General features: G+C 41.5%; 3 protein-coding genes across 3 annotated transcripts; all 3 read right to left on the bottom strand.

The window, feature by feature from the left end:
• Window positions 1-1,998: 1,998 nt before the first annotated feature.
• On the bottom strand, window positions 1,999-5,348 carry ptrh1 (peptidyl-tRNA hydrolase 1 homolog). Its single transcript, XM_076151181.1, has 5 exons — window positions 4,791-5,348; window positions 3,700-3,919; window positions 3,352-3,451; window positions 3,094-3,139; window positions 1,999-2,858 (listed from the first exon to the last, which is right to left on the bottom strand). The coding sequence occupies exons 1-5, from the start codon at window positions 4,977-4,979 to the stop codon at window positions 2,595-2,597; spliced, it is 819 nt and encodes a 272-aa protein (XP_076007296.1). The 5' UTR covers window positions 4,980-5,348; the 3' UTR covers window positions 1,999-2,594.
• A 799-nt stretch (window positions 5,349-6,147) lies between these two features.
• Window positions 6,148-7,808, bottom strand: LOC143001476 (natterin-3-like). Its single transcript, XM_076151106.1, has 2 exons — window positions 7,697-7,808; window positions 6,148-7,235 (listed from the first exon to the last, which is right to left on the bottom strand). The coding sequence occupies exons 1-2, from the start codon at window positions 7,806-7,808 to the stop codon at window positions 6,148-6,150; spliced, it is 1,200 nt and encodes a 399-aa protein (XP_076007221.1).
• A 2,943-nt stretch (window positions 7,809-10,751) lies between these two features.
• On the bottom strand, window positions 10,752-12,302 carry LOC143001475 (natterin-3-like). Its single transcript, XM_076151105.1, is given in 2 exon segments — window positions 10,752-11,929; window positions 12,209-12,302. Coding segments are annotated over 2 exon segments (1,272 nt in total).
• Window positions 12,303-21,335: the final 9,033 nt, after the last annotated feature.

The raw sequence follows: 21,335 nt of genomic DNA, 5'->3' as shown, positions 1-21,335 counted from the left end.
ACAACAATAAGCAGCTTAATGTCAGTATATCTTTATGTTTGGGGTGTAAGATTCCTCCAAAAACAGGTTCACATGGAATCAGTTGATAAGATGCTGCTGTGTTTTAAATGTTTACATGTCATTGATTTCCATTCATATCCATGCAACATGGTACTTGCCTGAGTATTGTAAATGATCACAGTGAAAGTCAAAGCTACAGTATCATTACCAGGCAACGCACTGTAACACAATTTCATGCAAATCGTTCCGAGTGTTGGATTACACAACTCAAGCAAGTTTTAAGAGCGATTGATTCAGACCCATTGATTTTCAAATTGCATGAATATGAACAGAAACCAATGGCTGCCAAGTCAAACTGTTAGTGTGTATGGCAACCTGATCCATTCTGCATAAAGAGTGTAAATGTGTGTGTGTGTGTGTGTGTGCGTGTGTGTGTGTGTACCAATGTAGTGCTTCTAATTAGCCTTACTACTTGGACTGGAGTCAGAGGGGTAGTTTTGTGTTTTAGCAGCGTTAGCACATCTGCAGGTTTCAGGGGAAGACCCCCCACTGGGCCTCTGTTACTCCAAATATGCCTGGCCGAAGAGCATGGGGGGGCTCCCATTCTTGAATAAATTTAGGGCCTCCTCTATAAGCCTGGGTGTCCAGCCCTGCTGCTGACCCCTGACCCCTGCAGAAGAAAAGTTATTGAAGCTGTTGTTGAGGCTGACCAGTGAGGAGAGGCTGGGAAAGTGCCACGATGGAGGCACGGGGTGGCTGAAGGGGGTCACAGCAGAGAAAGATAGGGCTTTCTGGGAGGGTGAGGGGTGTTGAGGGTGTCATAGTGTGAAGAAGTTTCCTTTGAGCCCCCCTCCACCATGTCCACAAGTGTGTCCCTGCTGCTATTGTGACTGTGAGCTACAGCAGGGCAGAAGGCCTCAAACAAACGGGTCTAAACAATGTTTGGCCCCTTTTGTTTCTCGCCTCCTTTTCTTCAGCCCTCCATCGCAATCTACTGGCCTCCTTTGTATTGATTTCCCTCTTTCAGAGGCTCGTCGGCCTCTTTCCGCTGTTTTATATGCTCTTTTCTGGCTTTTTTGTTTGCCACCTCCCCCAGCCATGCCCTCCCTCCTCTTGGCATTCTCTGCACTGTGAGAACGCAATACACCTCCTTGACTGGATGCAACTCATTAAAGACACCTAATTGATGAAGAGTGTAATTAGTGTGACAATCGGAAGGGAAAATCAATATGTTTTTCACTAAAAGGACCACATCATTGAGAACAAGATGGAAGAGGCTTGCGGGTGAGGAGAAGCGTATGTGCAACAGAGAGATGAAGAGCCTTTTACTTCCTGCAACAAAAGCAAAGAAACTGAGCAGCACTAAAACTCAAAGGTTTTCCAGTTGATTTCTAAGGTTAGACGACTAGCAACACTGCTGTTGTTACCATCTTGACTCACACACACGGACACACACAAACGTAAAATAAAAAAAAGGGTGGTGGGTGGGGGGTCTGCAGTGTTTTCTGAGATGATTGAGTATTGATCCGCTCCCCCCCCCCCCCCCCCCCCCCCCCCAGTCAAGGCTTCAACTTTCTACTGCTCTGTCAAATCTGCAAACTTTTTTGACTTATCTTGTTAAACAAACACACAGACGCAGGTGAGAGTGCGGCCTTGGAGGAGGTAATATTGTCCTGGAGATACCATTACCTTGGTCTCTTCTTGGTCTACTTATTTCTTTCCCTCCTTCTTTCTTCATTGCTACATGTTTGTATCCTTCTGTCTGTATGTCCTCATTCCTTGGTCTTGCTTTCCTTTATTCTATCTTTCCCTCCTGCCTTCTTTCTTTCTTTCTTCTATTCATCCATTTTCCTTCTTCAACAGATCTGAGAGCCTCCCAGTCTCAATAGCAGGCTTTCACTCAGCAGAGACTTAAGCCTCTCATCATTATGTGCCGCTTTTACTTTGGATACTTCTAACTACCAATAGCCCAATGTAAGTAAATGTAAACTAAGCCAGTTATTGATGTTTGTATAATTTATTGGTGTATATTGAACATGGTATGAAAGAGCAGAGCCTAAGAACAGACACTGCACACACACATCCAAAGACCCATTATGGGCCAAACTGTATGTCTGTGCTGAAGGCTGGTGTGCAGCATCACTGTGGGGACTTATAAAGCTCCACACACTCCACACACAAGTCCAGCTGTTGTACCAGTGTTGAAACATTTCACTTGAAATAACACAACCTCTGTGATCTTCCCTTGAGACTGTCCCGAGGATTTGAAAGCTCACTTGATGACATTTCTTCATTTTCAATTCATCCTGTGGTGAACATTTGTCCAATTCTGATAACTTTGGCAGTAAATGACTCATAAATACTTTGTGACTGCTGATACTAATCCAACACCATTTAAGTATCTTGTGGTTTAAGGATGGAGTTCAGCACAGTTTCATTTTTGCACTTAAACCTCTGCTATGTTTGCAGGATTTTAAGAAAAGGGTCTCTTTCTTTTCCTTCCTCATATAACAGAATAAATCAAATCTTCATAAACACCCCTTTCTCTGCACAGTTTCACAGATGTTCCAGCTCTGTGTTGTAGTCCCACAGCTTCAGCTTTGAGCAGAAGCTGACTCCTGGGCTGGAGAGGCTGAGCGCTCCCTCCCTTTCCTGCCCTGCACTGCTCTTCTTCCCTCTGGTGGCGAGGAGGGGGACTGCGAGTCTAGCAAGAGCTGCGACAGGAGCAGGTCGACGCTCTGAGCCAGAACTGAACCCAGAACCTTCCGCTCCTCTGAGGAGAACCTGCCCAAGACGTAACGCTCCACCGCCGTTTTGGCAGCTGGCCTGCCGATCCCGACCCGAAGCCTGAGCATCACCTGAAGGAGAGGCCAGATGTTACTGCTCACACAAGAAATGGATACAAACATGCCAACAAGAATGAAAGCATCGACACTACAGTGAAAATCCTGATAGTTCTTCCTCCAGAGCCCTGTTTGTGTGATTAACTAAACAATTAACTGAATAAGTAGCAAAAAAACTGATCAATAATAATAATATTCAAAAGTCAAGTGACTAAAAAGAAGCAAAAAAAAATGTGCAAATAGTTCTTACATCAGTCTGAAGACAGTCGATACAGGAACGGACTCCATTATGGCCGCTGCAAGAATTGGGATCATTTGTGGTCAAAATGAATCATTCCAACCTCAGATATTCCCACAAATATTGTGCGACAGATATCAACCTGCCTACTCTCCTAATAGATCTTAGAATAGAAGTGTTGAACCTAAATAAAGATGCATGCGTTTGCAGAGCCCGTCTCATGGCCTGGATAACGTGTCCAGGGACATGAAGCAGCGTCGGGACACCAACCTGGCACTGCCTCCATGTTTGATGGACAGCTTGCCCAGAGCTTTGTCCAGATCATCGTGGATGAGTAGGATGTCTTCAGGCTTGACACCATATTTACCAGCTAAAGAGAGAAACAGATCATTTCCATTATTATTAATACTTTCCAACCCTCTCGGTACTATGAACGCTCAGTGATGTCGACTAGAAAAGATTCCTCCATTTTTCTATTGAATGCTTTGAACTACTTGGATGCAAGGAGCTTTCTGGTTCTAAAATCATCATACATGTGGATACAAATACAAGCAATCCAAAAAGGTTCATGCTGTTTGTAACATTGACTCAAACTAAATGTAATTATTCTGAGCTCACCTGCTTTGGCCACTGACACCCCATTGATATTCATCAGTAGTTTGGGACGGAGCAGCACCACGGCTGTGCTTTCATTCTTTGACACAATGACCTCACCAGACACATGCTTGTCACCGCGCCAACGGTCAGCCACGCCGAGTCGGGCGGCGAGCTCCCCGAGCACCGCCATGCCAACGCTGTGTCTGGTCCCCTCCATCCCCGGGTTACCCAAGCCCACCACCTGGTCATCACAAACACACGTATCAGACAGACTCTACAAACAGATTCAAGCTACACTACCTTTTGACATGTCTGCACGCCATTTGTACCTGTATGAAAAAATCCGGAGGAAAAATATTTAACTTCACATCCACTGAAATGGTTTAATCACAGAGTAACAGCAATTAGATTTGTACTGACATTAAAGCTCTTTGTTCTTTCCAGAATGAACCCTGTGGCTGAACAGAGGGTGGTTACATAAACACACACACCACACACAACACACACACACACACACACACACACACACACACACACTGCCTTGTACTGATGGTACTGGTGTACTGGCAGCAGTAAAGGCCCTGTTACCACATACATACTATAGATGACATTGTAATAGACAGACTGCTGACACACAACAACCACACACTGAGCTCTGCTGTCTTTATTTGAACAATATACACTTAACATATAAGGATAGATAACACAGTGCAACAAATATATATAGTATCCCCCATGGCAACACATTCTACAATGGACAGACATGGACCACAATGACAAGGTATAACTAACAGTATACACATAATTCACTTTTTTTTTGTAGTATATCATCAACAAACTTTTCATTTCTTGGTCAAAGTGGAAGACCAAATTACACAACCTAATCACTGTTCTGTGCCCAATAAGAATGCTTAGTCATTGTTTCCATTATACTGAGAGCAAATAACTCCTTGCAAATGTTTTAATTTAGCTCGACACTCCCAGTAAATAAAACTAACAAGTGGCTTAGATAAATTTAGAGGCAGAAACACAATAAAAGGTGACGTGAGTCCATTTTAATCAATTATAATATGGGTTACTTGTGTCCATATGGCAGTGAGAGTGACTCTTACCATCCTCCAGTGGTGTGTGTGTGTTTCAGCCTGTTGGCTCATCTCTGCCGGTGTGACCGCGTCGCTTAGTAGCAGAACGCGGTTCATCATTCTGGTTAAAAGTCGCCGCATTGTGACAAAGTTCAGCAGCTTCGAGAAGAACTGCGACATACAACGACAAATGCGACTAAACACGGAGGCTGTTTTCATTAGGGCGAGGAAAAAAGGAGTTTGAATTAAGAGTTTGTGATATAAACGTGTGTTTGGACTCCAGTTTGGACTCGAGTTACTTGTATTTGAACATAATATTCATTTATCTGTACTTGACTCTGTTAGCTGACATTAGCTTACTGTACCTTATTTGGCTAAGATAACGACATAAACATTTCAAAGTGACTAAAATACGTTCAAATCACCAAACGGCGCGAACTATCTTCACAAAACGCTCATTGTCTTCGTGCAAATTCCAATACCGCTGCAGTTTAATGCTTGTATTTCAGTCTGGAAGGTAAGATAACATGTACCAATGACACCTGTCACGCGTTTCTACAACGAGTCAACGAGGTTAACAAAGACAACGTGACTGAGCTTTTCCTGGTCTCTTAGGCTACAGCGCCATCTACCCTGGAGACTGGGAACTGCATCGAAAGTGAATTGATAACTTAAATGCAGTGGTTCTTGGCATGACTCCTGCATCAGAGTGTGCATGATTTCCGTTAAATCAATAACAATACCAAGTGAATACTCTTTCAAGTAATCCAGAATTTTACGGGATCCATCTCCCGCTGTTTTTGACTGGAACAAAACCTTACAGACTCAGTGAACGCCTAATGTATATTTATGGTATTTGTGTGGATAAACTACAGAGGAGAGAGTCCTGCTGTCATAAAGGCGCTGTATGTCTTACATTTGAACAAGGAAGCCACATTGTGCAGCAGTTGTGCAACATTATACTCATGTAAAACCTGCTCGACCTGAATGAAATAAATAACACAATATCAATATATATTCAATACTTAAGAAAATACTAATATTAAGGAAATAAGATATCATACAAGGATACATGCAAATGCACCAATTACTTCAATAAAATCAGTATTTTTTCAAAAACCAATGGCATGTTTATGAATTTGGTTAGATAAATATGCCTTAATTAATTTTAGATTTGTCAATAGGACTATTAATGAAAGAAAGAAAGAATTACTATTGTTTTCAGTTCAACCCATTTCAAGTTTCTATAAGAAAGGAATGAAGGAAAACCTCTTTGATAGATTCATTTAAAAGCAGTTTTATTTGTGAAACAGAGTATTTTGCATTTGCCTGTTAAGTCAGACATTGACTCATTGACAAGTTCTCAGCAGGTTACACCGACTGCCTCTTAAAAGTCTTCTGTGGGGGAGCATGGAACGGCATCAGGTACTGGCTGGCATCTCTCCACGACAGCATTGATCTCCCCCACTGTCACGCCGTCATAGGTGCCTGTGATGGAGGTCCAGTGTGTGTCTCCCTTATGGTTGGTCCTGCTCAGCCTGGCAGTGAAGGGGATGTCGGCTGTCATCTTTCTTCCATCCATCCTCACAGCACAAGAGTAGTTGGGTGGGACCTGCAACTCCACAGACACTGAGTGACCGATGGACTCCGTCATGGTGGTTCCCTCTGAGAAGGTCATTGTCTGCTCTTTGGTAAAGTCCACTGTCCCGGGGTTCAGAATTGGGATCTTGGCCTTCATGGTGGACACAGAGCCATTGCGGGTCTCCCTACCAATGTCCCAGGATTTCTCCACCGTGCTGGTCTTCTCCAGCTTGACTCTTTTCTCCACACTCCTGCACTCCAGATTGGTGACCTTGGCAAGCTGCAGTGCTTCAGGCGGGTGATGGAACAGCTCCATCTTGTCAATGCCATACTCGACATGAGAAATGTGCTGGCTGTAGCTATCTCTGTTGATAGCAAGGACCTGGTAATCCTTGTACCAGTACTCATCACCCTCCCAGGGGAGGAAGAAGGCCTCATGTTGGGTCACCACCTTGCCAAGGCCGTATTTGTTTTTGCCCACGAAGATGTCCACATCAGGACAGGTTCTGACAGAGTAGTGAGGCACGGACCCGTACGAATCTTCAACCCATTCCAGGAACTCAAAGTGGTCCACATTGATCAACACTTCAAACTTTGAGGATGAATACTCATTGTCAGCATAGGGGTACTGGCAGAACGTCCCTTTGCTGGGAGTGTAGAAGCCAGCCTCACAGTTGACTTTGCAGACATAGTCGGTGCGCTCAGCGTAGCCATTGAAGATGGCAACAGCACCATTTGGAAGGGAGCCATTCCACGTCACCCACCTGAGGTTGGTGTGTTCGCCAAACATGGGGTAAGAGTTTAACTCAGGCTCCTCCATCTCTCTAAGTTTTGGCAGGTTGCTGATTTCTCTGGAAGGGACCACATCTTCTAGCATGGGGTTAAGCCAGGGCTCTACATATATAATGACAGATATAACAAAAACATCACATTTGTCAGCAAAGGGAGTAACAAATAGGTTAAGCATACTGATACATTCACAGTCATTTCTAATCAGCTGGCAGTTTACAATTATAGCTTTCCAAAGAGACGTACACATGACATTGCAATACAACACAACTAAAGATCTACAATAGATCTGGAACAACGTGACATAAGTGCCAAGGGGTAGAGTCTGGAGGCAAATCAACCGGTAACTAAAGCAACTGTGCTTGTACTTTGTGATACATTACCAAGCTGTCACTGGTGAACATAAGCAAATCAACAGATTTCGAAAAATTTGGACAGAGTTTGTCTTTGTCTCTGATAAAGGTCAAGATGTAAGAGTCGAAACACACTTTGAAATGCTACACATGCCATTAGAAACATTGCATTTTTCCATTTAACCTGTAGCATTTTTCCTGTAATTAACGCACTGGGGTTTTGTTGTCCCTCCTCCTGCTGTGTGATGTACAGCAGTGGGTCGGAGAGGAGCACCGAGCCACAGAGCTGCAGCACTGTCAAGGCGACAACAACGCACCACCTCATCTGAACACACACAAACACAAATACAAACACAAACACAAACTCATATACTCATTGGGGATTGTCTTGCATTTTATTACTTGGAGGTAGACCTAGATCTCCGACAACAGAGTAGTGCCACTGCTTAAATGTCCCAACAAAAGAGTCACCTAGTGGTGAGTTCAGCCCCCTGTCAGGATTTGCTGGTATTTATGCCCCAAAAGAACAATAAATATTTGAGCAACTACTGTATATGAAATTGTTTTATTATTATTGAACACCCGCCAATGTGAGGGCAAAACTGTAACGATCATAGACATTTAAGGATATACATACTATTGAAATGTTTCAATATTGCATATGCATTAATGTTTCAGCAAAGGGCATATTGTATTTCCATGATAATGTATGTAAAGTATATATATATTTCCAAATGTTCTCTGATGCATTGTTAGAATGAGTGTAAGTGCAGTAAAGTGATTAGAACAGGTGATATGACTGCAAAGAAAACAGAACAGCACCGATATGACAAAGCTGCCAGGCGTCACAAGAACTCTGGTATTATAAACTGAATAATTAACATGGTGGACAGTTAATGCTTATCGTATCTATTCCAAGAATTGCCTGAATTTTTTTTACATGAGATAAAAATCATTATTAATCAGAAATGTCCCCTCCTCATTGAGATGTAAAGAAGCTGACTTTACCTTGACAGGTTCTTGCTGCAGTGAGGCTCAGTGCTGTTATGTGCTGAGATTTAAACGCTCCCTGCACAGTTATTGCCCCCAATAAACAGAACAGAGAGCCGCTGTGCCTGGCGCCCATTGACCCAGTGTGAAGACTGCTGGTTAAGCTGAATGTGAAGTCAAGGTAAATAACATTAAAAGTGAAATTAGGGCAGAAAATAAAGACCCATGGAGCTTCTAAAATATATATTTAGATGCTTTAATCTAAAGCGAGCTACATGTGAATTCAACACAGGCAAGGATCTAACAGGAATAGTCGTTTTTTTCGGCCAAAGGAGAACCTTGTAAAATTGTGATCACTGTTTCATTCCACTATACATTACTGAATCAGCTGCTACATTACATGCACAGCAGTGGTTGCTCTCAATCTTTTTTTAACCCAGTGCCAGCAAATATCCAAGTACCACTGCCCCCCGCAAGCCACCCATCACAGAAAAATGTTTCCTGTCAAACCACCAGGGGGCACTTCAAGCATCACCTGCAGAAGTCTTTTATGTGCCTTTTGGTGACTTTTACTTAAAATATACTCTGGCAAGTAGTGTTGGTGCCAGCACAAGAGAACCTGGCATGTCAACCAAAATTAGTTCCTGCAGATGGATGCATGTATGTTTACATTGCAACAATAGATAAACATGCTGTCTGCTAAATGCACTGCTTCCATTTAGAGTCTGCTAAGTGTTATTGTCTTTGTATAACTACTGAATAAAAATATATATTTTTGGCGTTGTCCTTAACTTAGTCAGGGTGCTGTTGTAAGAAAGTGAAATTCATGGCCCTTGCTGATAATGATATCAGGATTCTTTATTGATCTGTGTTTGGAAACACCAAGCCATCCTCTTCTGTCTGTATGTCCTCTGTGTGATGAGGCTGTTAAAGAGTGCTTCATTAAGCATTTGACCCGAGTCAATGTTCCTGATTTGTTGCATAACAGATGATGGCATGATGTCCAAAGTGCTTTGCAACCCTTTTTTCTATCAATGGCAAGATACTGTGTATATAGATAAGCTCAGCGCAGGAGAAAAGTGATTAGATCTGCAGTAATTGTGGGCCATTGATCAAGATATTCCTTATTACGTAATGTTGGTTGCTGCCAAGATGAAACTATGGAGCCGTTTAACTGCATTGTTCTCTGCATATAGCCCTATCACTGCAAACTGCTGATGTCACGGCCATCTGAGTGTGTCCTTCAGACAGATACCTATTATCTGATTATTCATTTAGGTCAGCTGGAGGACTCAAGTTAGGAAATCAAGGTCATTTACAATAATAAAAGTCAGCAGAATCAGGCGCTGCTTTATTTTTATGTAATGTCGACTACATGTGAGTCGGGATATCGGTATCGACATCATTGTATATGGTTATTCAGATGCAGTGTATTTTGGATTCAAATGAGTATTCAGTCGTATAACATAAAAACTCTGCGCTGATTCACAGCTGTGATCTCCTCAGGTTGTATAGCAACCACTGTGTGAATTGCTAACTCAGCAGATTCAGTTAGGAGTTACCATATTCAGTGATGAAGCTGAATATGAAAAGCAAACAGTGTTCTTTGCTAATTCACTGCTGTACCAGCTCAGTGGTGGAACGCGTATTCAGAATAGAAACACTAAAAGTAAAAATATCAGCAAATTTGAAGAAAAAAAATGCAGTGTCATACTACTTAACTCAAGGTTTACCTATTTGTTTTACTTACTTTATATACTCAGAATTTTTTCTTTTAAAGCTACTCTTTTAAAGCAACTCTTTTAAAGCGTATTTTTTAAATTTATTTTAAGCTTTGAATCATTTAAAACCTTAAACCTTAAATGAACTGGTAAGTGGTAACTACTGTCTATCTAAAATGTGTAGCAGTAGTATTCCCTTCAAAATGTAGTAGTAGTAGAACAATGATGCACAAAATGGAAAAACTCAAGTGAAGAACAAATGTTCATGTACCTTTTTGCATTTGAGTTGATGAACTTTTGAATGTATACGTCCTTTGGTCTTTTATCCACAAAGTTTAGAATTATCTCAATATGTCTGTCTGAATTGTTTGACTTTTTCAGAATTGTATAAATGTACTGCTGATAAACAATAGGGAAAATGTTCATGTGTGGGTAAAAATGGAAATGAAGGCAATGTTAAAGTGCTGTATGTTTTTATTATTCCATAAAGAGTAATGAGTTTCTTTTCAAACACAAGCCAAAATAAAACACAATGTCCATTTCACCACACATCTTTTCTATTGCTTTATTTCAGACACATCATTTGCTTTCAATAGCTCAGACTTAAGATGTATGTCAGATCTTTCAATGTGTTTTGAGTCAGTTCTTCAGGGGCAAGGCTTGGCGTCTGCGACAGGTTCACAGCGGTCCACCACGGCCCGGACTTCCCCTATCTGGACACCATCATACGTCCCAGAGATGGATGTCCACTGGGTCTCACCGTTGCGGTAGGTGCGACTGAGACGTGCTGTGTAAGGTATGTCAGCTTTTATTTTCCGTCCCTCCATACGGACCCTGCAGGAGTGATTCGGTGGGACTGTAATTTCAATGGAAACGGAGTGGCTCAGAGACTCCACCATGGTCGTCCCCCTAGAGAACTGCAGCGTCTTCTCGCCGCTAAGCTCGAGGCCTCCTGAGCCAAGTAAGGGGATCTTGGCTGTGATGCTGCCTGTGATGCCCAGCATGGTGGCTCTGCCGATGTTCCATGTGGTCTCCACCTCACTTGTCTTTGAGATGGTGACTGTCTTCACCACAGATTGGCATTCGTTGTTGGTGACCCCAGAAATGCGCATGGTCTCTGGAGGATACTGGAAGATAGCAGCCTCATCAATGGCATACTTGACATCGGAAATGTGCTGGCTGTAGGCGTCTTTGTTGATGGTCAGAACCTGGTAGCTTTTGTACCAATACTCATCACCCTCCCAGGGCAGGAAAAAGGCCTCAAACTGAGAAACCACCTTCCCAAGTCCATACTTGTTCTTCCCTACATAGATGCCCACGCCGGCACAGGTCTTGACTGAATGCTGAGGCACTGCACCATGTGAACCCTCCTTCCACTCCAGGAACTCAAAGTTGTCTTTGTTAACAAGGATCTCAAACTCGGGGGCGTAGTACTCTCTGTCTCCATAGGGATAGCGGCAGTAAGGGCCCAGGCTGGGGTTGTAGAAACCAGCCTCACACTTATATTTACAGACATAGTCAGTGCGCTCCGTATAGCCGTTGTAGATTGAAACAGCTCCGTTGGGAGGAGAACCATCCCAGCTAAGCCACTCCAGGTTGAGATTGTCACCAAACATGAAGGAGTACGGAAGATACTCCTGCTCTTGCAAATCAGCAGGAGTCAAAGGCTCTGACACTGCCCCATTATTGGTGGGTTCTGGCACAATGCCCTCCACATCTGGGTTCAGCAAAGAGACTGTTTAACAGAGAGCGGCATAGAGCATTATATTATGAAAAAGACTGAGTTGCTTCATAAGAAAACAAGACAAAAAGGTTACAGCCAGTTTAGAATTCCCATGACTGAGATTCATTCATCATTATATATCAGAAAACCAAAGCTGTTTTAAGAGCCTAAACAATGTTAAACATCTGATTTGAGCGTTGGACAAAATCATTACAATTTATTCTCTCAACGGCGAATTTCATGGATTTCCAGTAGTCAGTATAATTCCCTAAAGGTGATAGGGTCAGCTACCTTTTCTGTGCTGTGAGCTCTTTTCCATGATGTCCTGCAGCGTGCTTGAGGACAGACCCAGCAGGGCCAGCAGCACCAACACTGACGCCTTCATCTGCAGATAAACACAGATAAAAGCCTTTCAGATACCAATGCTACAAATCAACACAGTAATCTAATTATAGCGTGAATATGGGAAATTGTAGAATATAATACTAACCTGTAGTCTAAATCAATACTAAGTGACTGAAATGGCCATAAGCCTGATAACCTGAAACTCTCAGATGTATGAAATAAAGCCAAAATGTCATGTTGTGCTGATCTATTTGTGCTCAGTCTTGAAAAGTTTACTACAGAGGAGAAGGGCTGCAAGATATAACTCACAGACTAATTATTTACTATTTGAATTAATCTTGTTTATAGAACTGAAGTTAAAGCCGTGACAGCAAAAGCATCATGATGACTCCCGACTTATAACCTCTCAAAGGGTTCAGTCCTCGTCTTCACTCACAACAAAAAACAGATCATACACATTTTTAACACTTTTATTTTGAATATATATAAACAGAGCCCAGATATGAGTTGAGTTGCTTTTTTCTCATGGATAGTTGCAACACCAAAGACATTTGACAGAGTTTCTGCTGAGACAGAGTGTTAGAAAAAGTAAAGCTCTACCATGTTCACAAAAATTGATTATTGCTACTTCATCATGGTAACCTCATTGCTATTGGCTGATTGACTGATTGCTGAGGTGAAAACACACTGAAATAGACTCACCCTTACAGTCGCTCCCCAGTGAGTCCACATGCACTCACCTCCAGGTTTATATATAGACAGTATATCTGCTTTATGGCCCAATCATAAAGCAGACTGTCTCACATTGGCCAATAACAAAGGCCTGCTGCTGCTGCTGCAATAAAGGACAGGTGGTTTCAGCGGTTTCATATCAGCAACAGAATCTTCCCCCAAATTAATTTTGCCTGCTACTGCAACTGAATTTCACAAGCAAGTGCTGTTTTAAAAAACTGCTTCCTAAAAGGATCTTCAGACGGATCATGTCTTTGATTTTGAAGATGGAAATATTATAAAATATTTGTTTATGTTATGCTGAATTTAATCAAAGTATTATAATTGTTATTATTATTGAGAATATGAGGGCCCTACTGGCCCCCATAACAAAATAAGCTAGTGTGTCTTTAAATAATCAGACTAATGAAGGGACGGTTGCTAATCTAAATTACCCAAACTGGTTTAGTTTTAGTGGTACTGGGACGCTCCAAGGGGAAAATGTAACCCATTGTGAAATGAGGCCTGATAATATCTATGATAACATTAATGATTATGACCATGTTCGTGTATACATATTGATAAGGCCACAATAAAAGCAAAGTGCAGCTTCACATCAATCAATCATCAACCTCATTGTCACCTTTAACTTTATTCTAAATCTAATTAATTTTTTACGGTGTGATTTGTAATCCAAATGGAAATCCAAATGGGTTCACCCACAAGTCGTTTAGTACACGGATGAATGCCAGACAATAACAGTCAGTTTTCTTTCATGATGCTGTTAAAGGCTGGATTCATTCAATACATGCTAAACAGGTGAGAAATACACAATGTGCTTTACTTATACACAGTATATGAATACAAACAGCAACAGAACCTATAAATTGTGATTTTTTTATCTATCTTATTTATCATTCATCGCTGATCTTATTGCTTAAGACTGGTCATAAGTACACGAATATGCAGTAATATACAGTACATGAAGCTATTAAATGGTCTTTCAGTGTCACCTAGTGGATATACTGGATATTTCAGCCCTAATATATTATGGAAAGTACCTACTGTAGTAGTTGGTTGTTTGACCTGCATGATGTTTTCAGCTCATCAAACCTATTGAATTTATGTTGTCTAAGGGGCGTTACACTGAGGGATTCTAATTAACTTTATTTGTTTTACAGAGTGCAGTTCAGTATCAGATGACTGTATAAAGGCGTTGGTGGCTGTGGGGAGGCGCTGTGGTGAGTCAGGGAAGATGACCTTTATGGCCACACGAGGGCTGTCTTCTGCATGTATTGCATTGATTTCATTGATAAGGTGTATAAGAGGATTTATTTTTCAAACGTGTCTTGCACCATCACTTGTTATCCGGCAGTAACCCTGGTGATGTCACAGAAAAGCTTTTACATATTGAGTACTGTTCCACAAGAGCAATGTACTGAATTTGATGTGTAATGTGTGATTGGTGTCTTTTGATGGTTCTCATTTTTAACGTATTCATATCTCTACATGCTATCTGGTCCAGAGTTCTCTTGCAAAAGAGTTATACATTTCAGTGACATTCAAATTAATAAATAGATGAAATATTGAATTCCCATGCTGCTCACGCCCCAAAACTAGGATACTTCCTGCCTTACTCCCTTTTTGCATGTGAATACAGCTAATAACTGCAGACGGGTCTGTCTGACTGGCTTTCAGCTAAGAGAAAAGTGTTTTATCATTCAAAACTGGCATTGCGAGCACTGATTGGCTCATCTTCTGCTGACTCAGAGCCCTTCACTCCCTGGAGGAGATGACAGAGAAGCATATTTAAAGATCCCAAAACACTTGGAGGTTCAAATGTGGTACATGTGTATTAAACAAATGTGATTGCCACACACAGTGAGTTTATCCCTTAAATTCTCTTATTCTTTCAAAGTAAATAGTAAAGTAATTCAGTTGCAGTAAATGGTACTCTACTCTGCTATCATCTATTTCTCTTCACTTTTATGTCTGACGTTATTCAGTCTTAAATCTATACACTGGGTGAAAATGCAGTATATCCACAACAGCTTAAAATCTGGTGTTTATTTTGATGAACTACCTGCACGTATGTTCACTTCACTCTACTCCTGTATCATGGTGAGTTGTGTCCTTGGCTGTCAACTCCCCGCCAAGCTGTCCCGCCTATTTTGTGACTAGTCCAGTTCATAAAAATAATGAATGGTGACCTGTTGTCCCCTCAGGCTGGTGTGCCCGCTCTCTTTCTCTCTGTGCCCTCTGACTCATCTGTTCTCCTGATGCCTCTGTTTATGTCAGTGGGTATGCTAATTCACAGGACAATATGCAAATGTGATTCATGCATATTCATGTTCTTAGTGGAATGCATTCAAGATGACAGTTGGGAGGCAGAATTCAATGTCATTGGGAAAAAGGTCCAACTAAACTTTCTGTCTTAACTTTATGACTGGATGACTCACCAGGTGACCCAGAATATGGAGCTGCAGGTTTGAATTCCTCAAACATTTGTACGAGGATTTGTATTTGCTTTTGGCTTTGGAAATAGACATTTAATCAAAGAATAAATTCAGGACACAGAGATATTTAATTGACCATGCTTAGGATGTATTCATCGTATTTATATTTACAACATTTATATTTTGTTATCTTTAGTGCATTCTAACTTGAACTTTTATTTTAGTCCAATTTCAGATAGAAAACAATGAGATTTTGTGTTTTTCTGTCCAGGAGACGTCCCATGATTCCCCCTGTGACACAATGCCTTGCTTAAACAGAGTGTGTGTCCCGTGGTTGTTCCTTTGACCTTTATTTTTCATGCAGCTCAGAGTTTTATGCATGGTTTGTTAAAGTGATCATAGATGTGTTTTTTTCACATGACTAATCTGCATATTTTAATAGCTTGACCTTGGCAGTGGTAAAGTTTATAACCTTCATTTATTCACTGAAGGCTTTGCTAACACACTTACTGTTTCCCCAACACACTTACTGTTTTCCCAATTTACATCCTCTGTCAGCATCTCACACATTTCCAAACTGTGTAAATGCTACAAAGTGTTTTGGATTTGGATTTCAATTCTTCATTCAGAACAAATCTATTCAACCATGTCATGGTAAAATCAGACTATACAGCGAGATGGAAAGTTTGCTTGAGAAACTGGGAAGTTAGAGATTACAAAAGGAATTGGCATTACATGAAACAGCACAGGTTACCATGGAGATGTACCGGCAGCATGTCCTATACATTCCTGTACCGTTCCTGCACACAGGGAATAACAAATAAGCAATTGCTCTCTGCATCTGATATTTGAATCCATTTCTTGTGTTGGTGGGACAGAAAAGGCAGGGAGACGATGAAGGTCGGGTGCTCTTAGGCTCTATGTCCCATAATAGCCTTCTATAGTGCCTCCTCAAAGAGAGATGCTTTCCCATGCGCCTCAGTGGAGACGAGGTGGAATTTCATTTCAAAAAGCCTTTTTCTAAAAGTGAGGTCACAGCAGATAGTCAAACTATCAAACAGAAATCATTGTGTTTCATTATTAATAATGCTGTTGGCTCCTTGGTTCTGTTGTGTGTATGGGGGCCGTCTTGGTAATCAGCTGGGATATGTTGTTTTCACTCAGAAAACTGCCTATATTTCTATAAGGGATGTAATATTTTCTTTTCCAATAACTATTTCCATTTTTTCTAGTGGATCATCAATAATTTATTCTGGGAAATGTGTGTGAATAATGATTAATTCACCTGGTAACTTAGCACAACGGCCCCACTACCAAATACATTTACATTCACAGTAATATGCAGGACAGCAGACACTAGTCCTCTATCAAATTATTATTTAAAGGTGACTTTATCTGCAAACTGTACTTTCTTCCTCTTCTGAAAATAAGATCCTTATCCTAAAATGACTAAAATGCTAAAATCCTAAATTGTTGGATGCTGGATGAACATAAATACAGGGCCACTTCACTTTTATTATTACTTTAGAGGTCTACATAGAACCTTTCAAAATAGAGACAAATTCCTTCCATAATTGATTTAAAAAATCTCATTAGAATAGTCCTAAACTCTGCCCGCTCTCTCTCTCTCTCTCTCTCTCTCTCTCTCTCTCTCTCTCTCTCTCTGCACATCGCAATGTCAGCTTATACCTACAAACCTGAACGCCTCTGTGGTTTTAAATAATATTACTGCCCTCAAACTACTTGAAACAAACAGAAGAAATTGAGAGCAGGGCTCACGTCTTCGCACACACACAAGACAGGAGGAAGAGTTGTTCTTTCCTCTATTCTATCCGCAGGTTGAAGGTTGTTTTTCCAGAGTTTGAATGGATCCAGACTCTGACCTCTGATGCCCGGGCCAAGCAATGACGCAGGGAGAGGACGCCAGCGGCAGCCCCACGCGCTCTCTGACATCACAGGCCGTAACATGAGGACAACTCTATGTGTTTTTATAAACATTGAGGTTTGGTGGTTTCAGGGAGGCAGGAGCTGGGAGACCTAACGTGCTGGATCGCGCTAACGTTGCACTTCCCTCCATAATAGGATCCAGCTAGGCTGCGTTTTCAGTGCTGGATAAGAACACCAATGATTGACATAAAAGAAGCAATAAATAAACAGAAAATCATTTCAAACAAAAGACTAAGATTTTCATTAAAAAATATCAATAGGTAACAAAATCCAAGACTGAAGGAAGAGAGAAGAAAAGAAGAAAGAGAGACCAAGTGCATTTGGTTCCATGGTGATATTTATAATATTTTAAGTAATACTTGAATCTGCAAAGTAACTACTAACTTTTCAGTCATCAGATGAATTAGTTTAGTCAGTTAAACTACCTCAAAACTGTACTTAATGTAAGTACAGTGCTTGAGTAAATGAACTTAACTGCTTTCCACCTCTTGGTAAACCATTGAGCGCCTTCAGACCGCAGTGGGTATCGGTCCATTTTTCTGACATTTCACAAGTAACCAGTGGGCTGATGAAATGATAATACAGCCACAGTGTGCCAGAGGCTCTGTGCTTCCATTCAGACAGGCCCAGGTGCCCCCACACACTGGAATCCCCAGACTAAATAATACATGAAATAGTAGAAAGCTGTAAGCTCATGTGCTGGATCAATGAAGGAGTACTGCTCTGAAGTTCACACAGCTGGACAAGATGCAGCACACATTCTAATGTTGAGATAAAAGAGAAGCTGCTGCCTGCATCGGTTTGTCAGAGCTGGACTTCAATAGCTTGCAGGTTTGAATCCGTCTCTCACCCTATACACTGTAGTCTCCAGCCTCCACATGACCCTGCAGAGGATAAGGAGGTATAGAGAAGGATGCATGTGTCACTCAGGAGTACAGCTCTTCATTAACATGAGAGAAGTTGAGCTGACATTAAAAATTAAATTAAATTAAAATAGTAGCTGCTAGGTTTCGGCCATGCTGGGCTCATCACCCCTCATCACACAGTGGGACTCTTAGAGACCTGTCAAGTTGTCTTGAATCGTTGCGTGCCTGCAGACATAGTTGGCTATATTTCAGATGAGAAATTTATATCAGCGTCACTTGTTGATTCTGAGTTGGAAAGTGTCTCACACACACTGAGGACTGAGTCACACTGGCAGTATTGACAGAAAAATTGTGCAGGCATCAAGAAGTGCTGTCAGCATCTGTAGCAGAGGCAGCAGCTCAACTTTCTGACTGAAGTGGATTTAGTGGCGACGAGTTTCCTCTCAGCAATCTGAACCCAGACAAAAAGTTGTACGGCTCCCCAGTCACCAGGATCTCAGCCCTGCAGCTGTGCAAATCAATAATCAGCCCAGCCCAAGAGTGCGGCACTTAATCAAGGCGTATTGAGCTGCTGTTCCTCCACAGCCGTCTCTCCTGATGCATCACACATTGTGGTTATTGCCATAGCTGTGAGTAGGGCCCAGGAGCAGCCTGCAGCAGCTCAGTACCACGGTCACAGGCAGCCATAGCCCATGGGCTTATGGTTACATGTATAGCCCAAGCAGATTGCATATCATTGTGAGGCCTGGACTAATTACTAGGCAGCAGAGCCAAACAGGGTCAGATGTGACTTTGTGGCAAATGGTTTAGATGGTTTAGAGGTCAGGACCAGCTCTGGATGAGGATGACAAGGTTGGATCACAGGAATATGGTGGATTACCCACCAACCAATCTACTTTATCTCAGTTATCGACTCATGGTGTCTGTTTAACTTTGAGTGAGGTCCTACTTGGACAAGATGTTTTACCTGTAAAACCTTGAACACTTTCTGTCAAAATTATCAAATGGTTTGACACAAGGTCATTTCACAAAAAGTGAAAGCTATTTGACACAGGGGAAGGATCCTCTGTGCTGGACTTTGCATCGTCAGTGCTGACCTGTTATCTGACCTTGCATGTGTATAGACAGTTCTCACTGAAAGCTTATCCATGACCTTTCAGTGGGAATCAATGCAAAGAGTTAAACAGGGACCCTGTTTGTCTTATTGAGCAATCTGGTGATGTTATTGGAAAAGGTGGGGGTAGGGATGAAGCAAAGGAGGCCGAGGGTTTGAAGGCACAATCTGTTTATATTGTAATTTAAGTCATTCTTTGCATATTTTCTTTATTAATTATGTAGTTAATAGATTTTTGTTAGATCACTCGTATTACTCTTCTTGGTTAGATTTCCATCCATGTACATGACTCACTTTACATTTTTGCACATGTATGTGAACATGTAGCATGTAAACAGTCTGTGTTCTCTTCCTGCAGTATCTTGGGAGGGATAATGGATGATGGATGGCCAGACAAAGCTACTTAGAGCGTAGTAAGACGTACAAATGTGAATGTCATGTCAGTCCCTCTTCTTTAAACTTTGTGCAGGAGGACAGCAGCTCTTACCAGTCAGCTCTTGGGAGTCGGGTCCCCGTCAGAGCCACAGATGTTCAGCACTCAGCTGCAGTGTTTGCAGCCAGAAGGGCTTGGAACATTTACTCAGAATCCTTTCCATCATCCAGGATCTGTGCATTGGTGCAGTGATCTAAGACACTGGAGGCCAGAGACAGAGGCCGGCATCTGTCAGCAGCTAGAACATGACCAGGGGCGCTGCTGATGGAGACAGCAGCATCAGAGTCACTCATGGTGGTGAAGAAGGGGCCTAATATCAGCGTTGGTAATTGTAAACTATAGTCACAGGGGCCTATTTCAAGCACACTTATGTATAACTTGACCACAAGGTCCTAAAAGATGTACTTATGGTGTCAATAAAAAGTGTTGACTCAGGTAAATGTTAAAACGTCAGTCCACCAAGTTCATCTTAACATGTGGAACAACAAACACAACTCATACATTCTTCACTGAACTGCTACAGGTTGGTGCTGATGGAAGCCTTCATTAGGGCATCAAGACTGTCAGGACTGTCCAAAATATCATCATGAACCCAAATGACAGGAAGATGCGTCAGTCTCAGATGTGCAAAGCAAATACAGCCTCACTGCAACAAACTTAAATGGGTTTTTGACATTCATTCAGAATAAAGTTTTGCATTCACTTGTGTGTTTTTTGGCCTTCAGACCAATAGTTTTTTGTTTGACCAGCTGGATGGTGAAATGTTGAGGAACCACTGCAGGGCAGGCAAGAACGGAGGAGTAACCTCTTCATCTCTGCTCATTAATATTACACATCCTTGTCTGTACTATACAGTGGGATCTCAGCCTGCTTTAACCACTAAATAATTCACACAATAAAATCCTTTTTTTCTTGACCTTTATCTTTTTTTTTTATTTTTTTTTTCAAAGTGCGATAGAGACAGAGAGAGTGAGCCAGAGAGTAAGTGTGTGTGTGTGTGTGTGCGTGTGTGTGTGTGTGTGTGTGTGTGTGAGAGAGAGAGAGAGAGAGCAGTGAGAAACGGATTTTGTCCAGTCAAAGCATCTTGCCTGACCACTGATCAAGTTTGCAGGGAACATGATGACGCTTTAATTTACCTTGTTCAATTTTACCCTGATACTTTTGAGATATTGCATTGTTACTATTTTCATTTAAGTAAAGAGTACTTGCTCATATCATCAACCGTCATTTAGCCAGCTTAGCCTATACTATGGTAATATGGTTACTTCACAAACTATTTTACGTTTCATCTATGCAAGAGAACACTATGTAATATGTAAATAACTCATATTATATATTAGACAGATATATAAACATGACATACACTGCTCCTCATGTTCCATCTGTGCAAAATATAATATACATTCTGTCAAATTTCAAACACATTTTCAGACGTTGCAGTGTTTTACATTTCATTGCAATTGGACATTATACTTTAGGTGCTTCAATCTTAGAGCTTAAGTGTAAAAAGCTCTGAAAGTCAGCTGGAAACGTGCGTCAAAGTGAC

Source organism: Genypterus blacodes, unplaced genomic scaffold (assembly GCF_046128005.1).
Source record: "Genypterus blacodes isolate CSIRO-AG114 ecotype Tasmania unplaced genomic scaffold, CSIRO-AGI_Gbla_v1 ptg000053l_1, whole genome shotgun sequence".
Classification (NCBI taxonomy): domain Eukaryota; kingdom Metazoa; phylum Chordata; class Actinopteri; order Ophidiiformes; family Ophidiidae; genus Genypterus; species Genypterus blacodes.
This window is presented reverse-complemented; position numbering and strand designations above follow the sequence as displayed.

Bases quoted from the DNA above. Each gene is read 5' to 3' on its own strand.
- ptrh1 (XM_076151181.1), bottom strand. From the start codon at position 4,979: ATGAAAACAGCCTCCGTGTTTAGTCGCATTTGTCGTTGTATGTCGCAG. The intron at 3,920-4,790 runs GTAAGAGTCACT...TGTGATGACCAG, and splicing joins ACACACACCACTGGAGGATG to GTGGTGGGCTTGGGTAACCC. The intron at 2,859-3,093 runs GTAAGAACTATT...CCTCTCCTTCAG, and splicing joins TCGACTGTCTTCAGACTGAT to GTGATGCTCAGGCTTCGGGT.
- LOC143001476 (XM_076151106.1), bottom strand. From the start codon at position 7,808: ATGAGGTGGTGCGTTGTTGTCGCCTTGACAGTGCTGCAGCTCTGTGGC. The intron at 7,236-7,696 runs GTGCGTTAATTA...TTATATATGTAG, and splicing joins GGAGGGACAACAAAACCCCA to AGCCCTGGCTTAACCCCATG.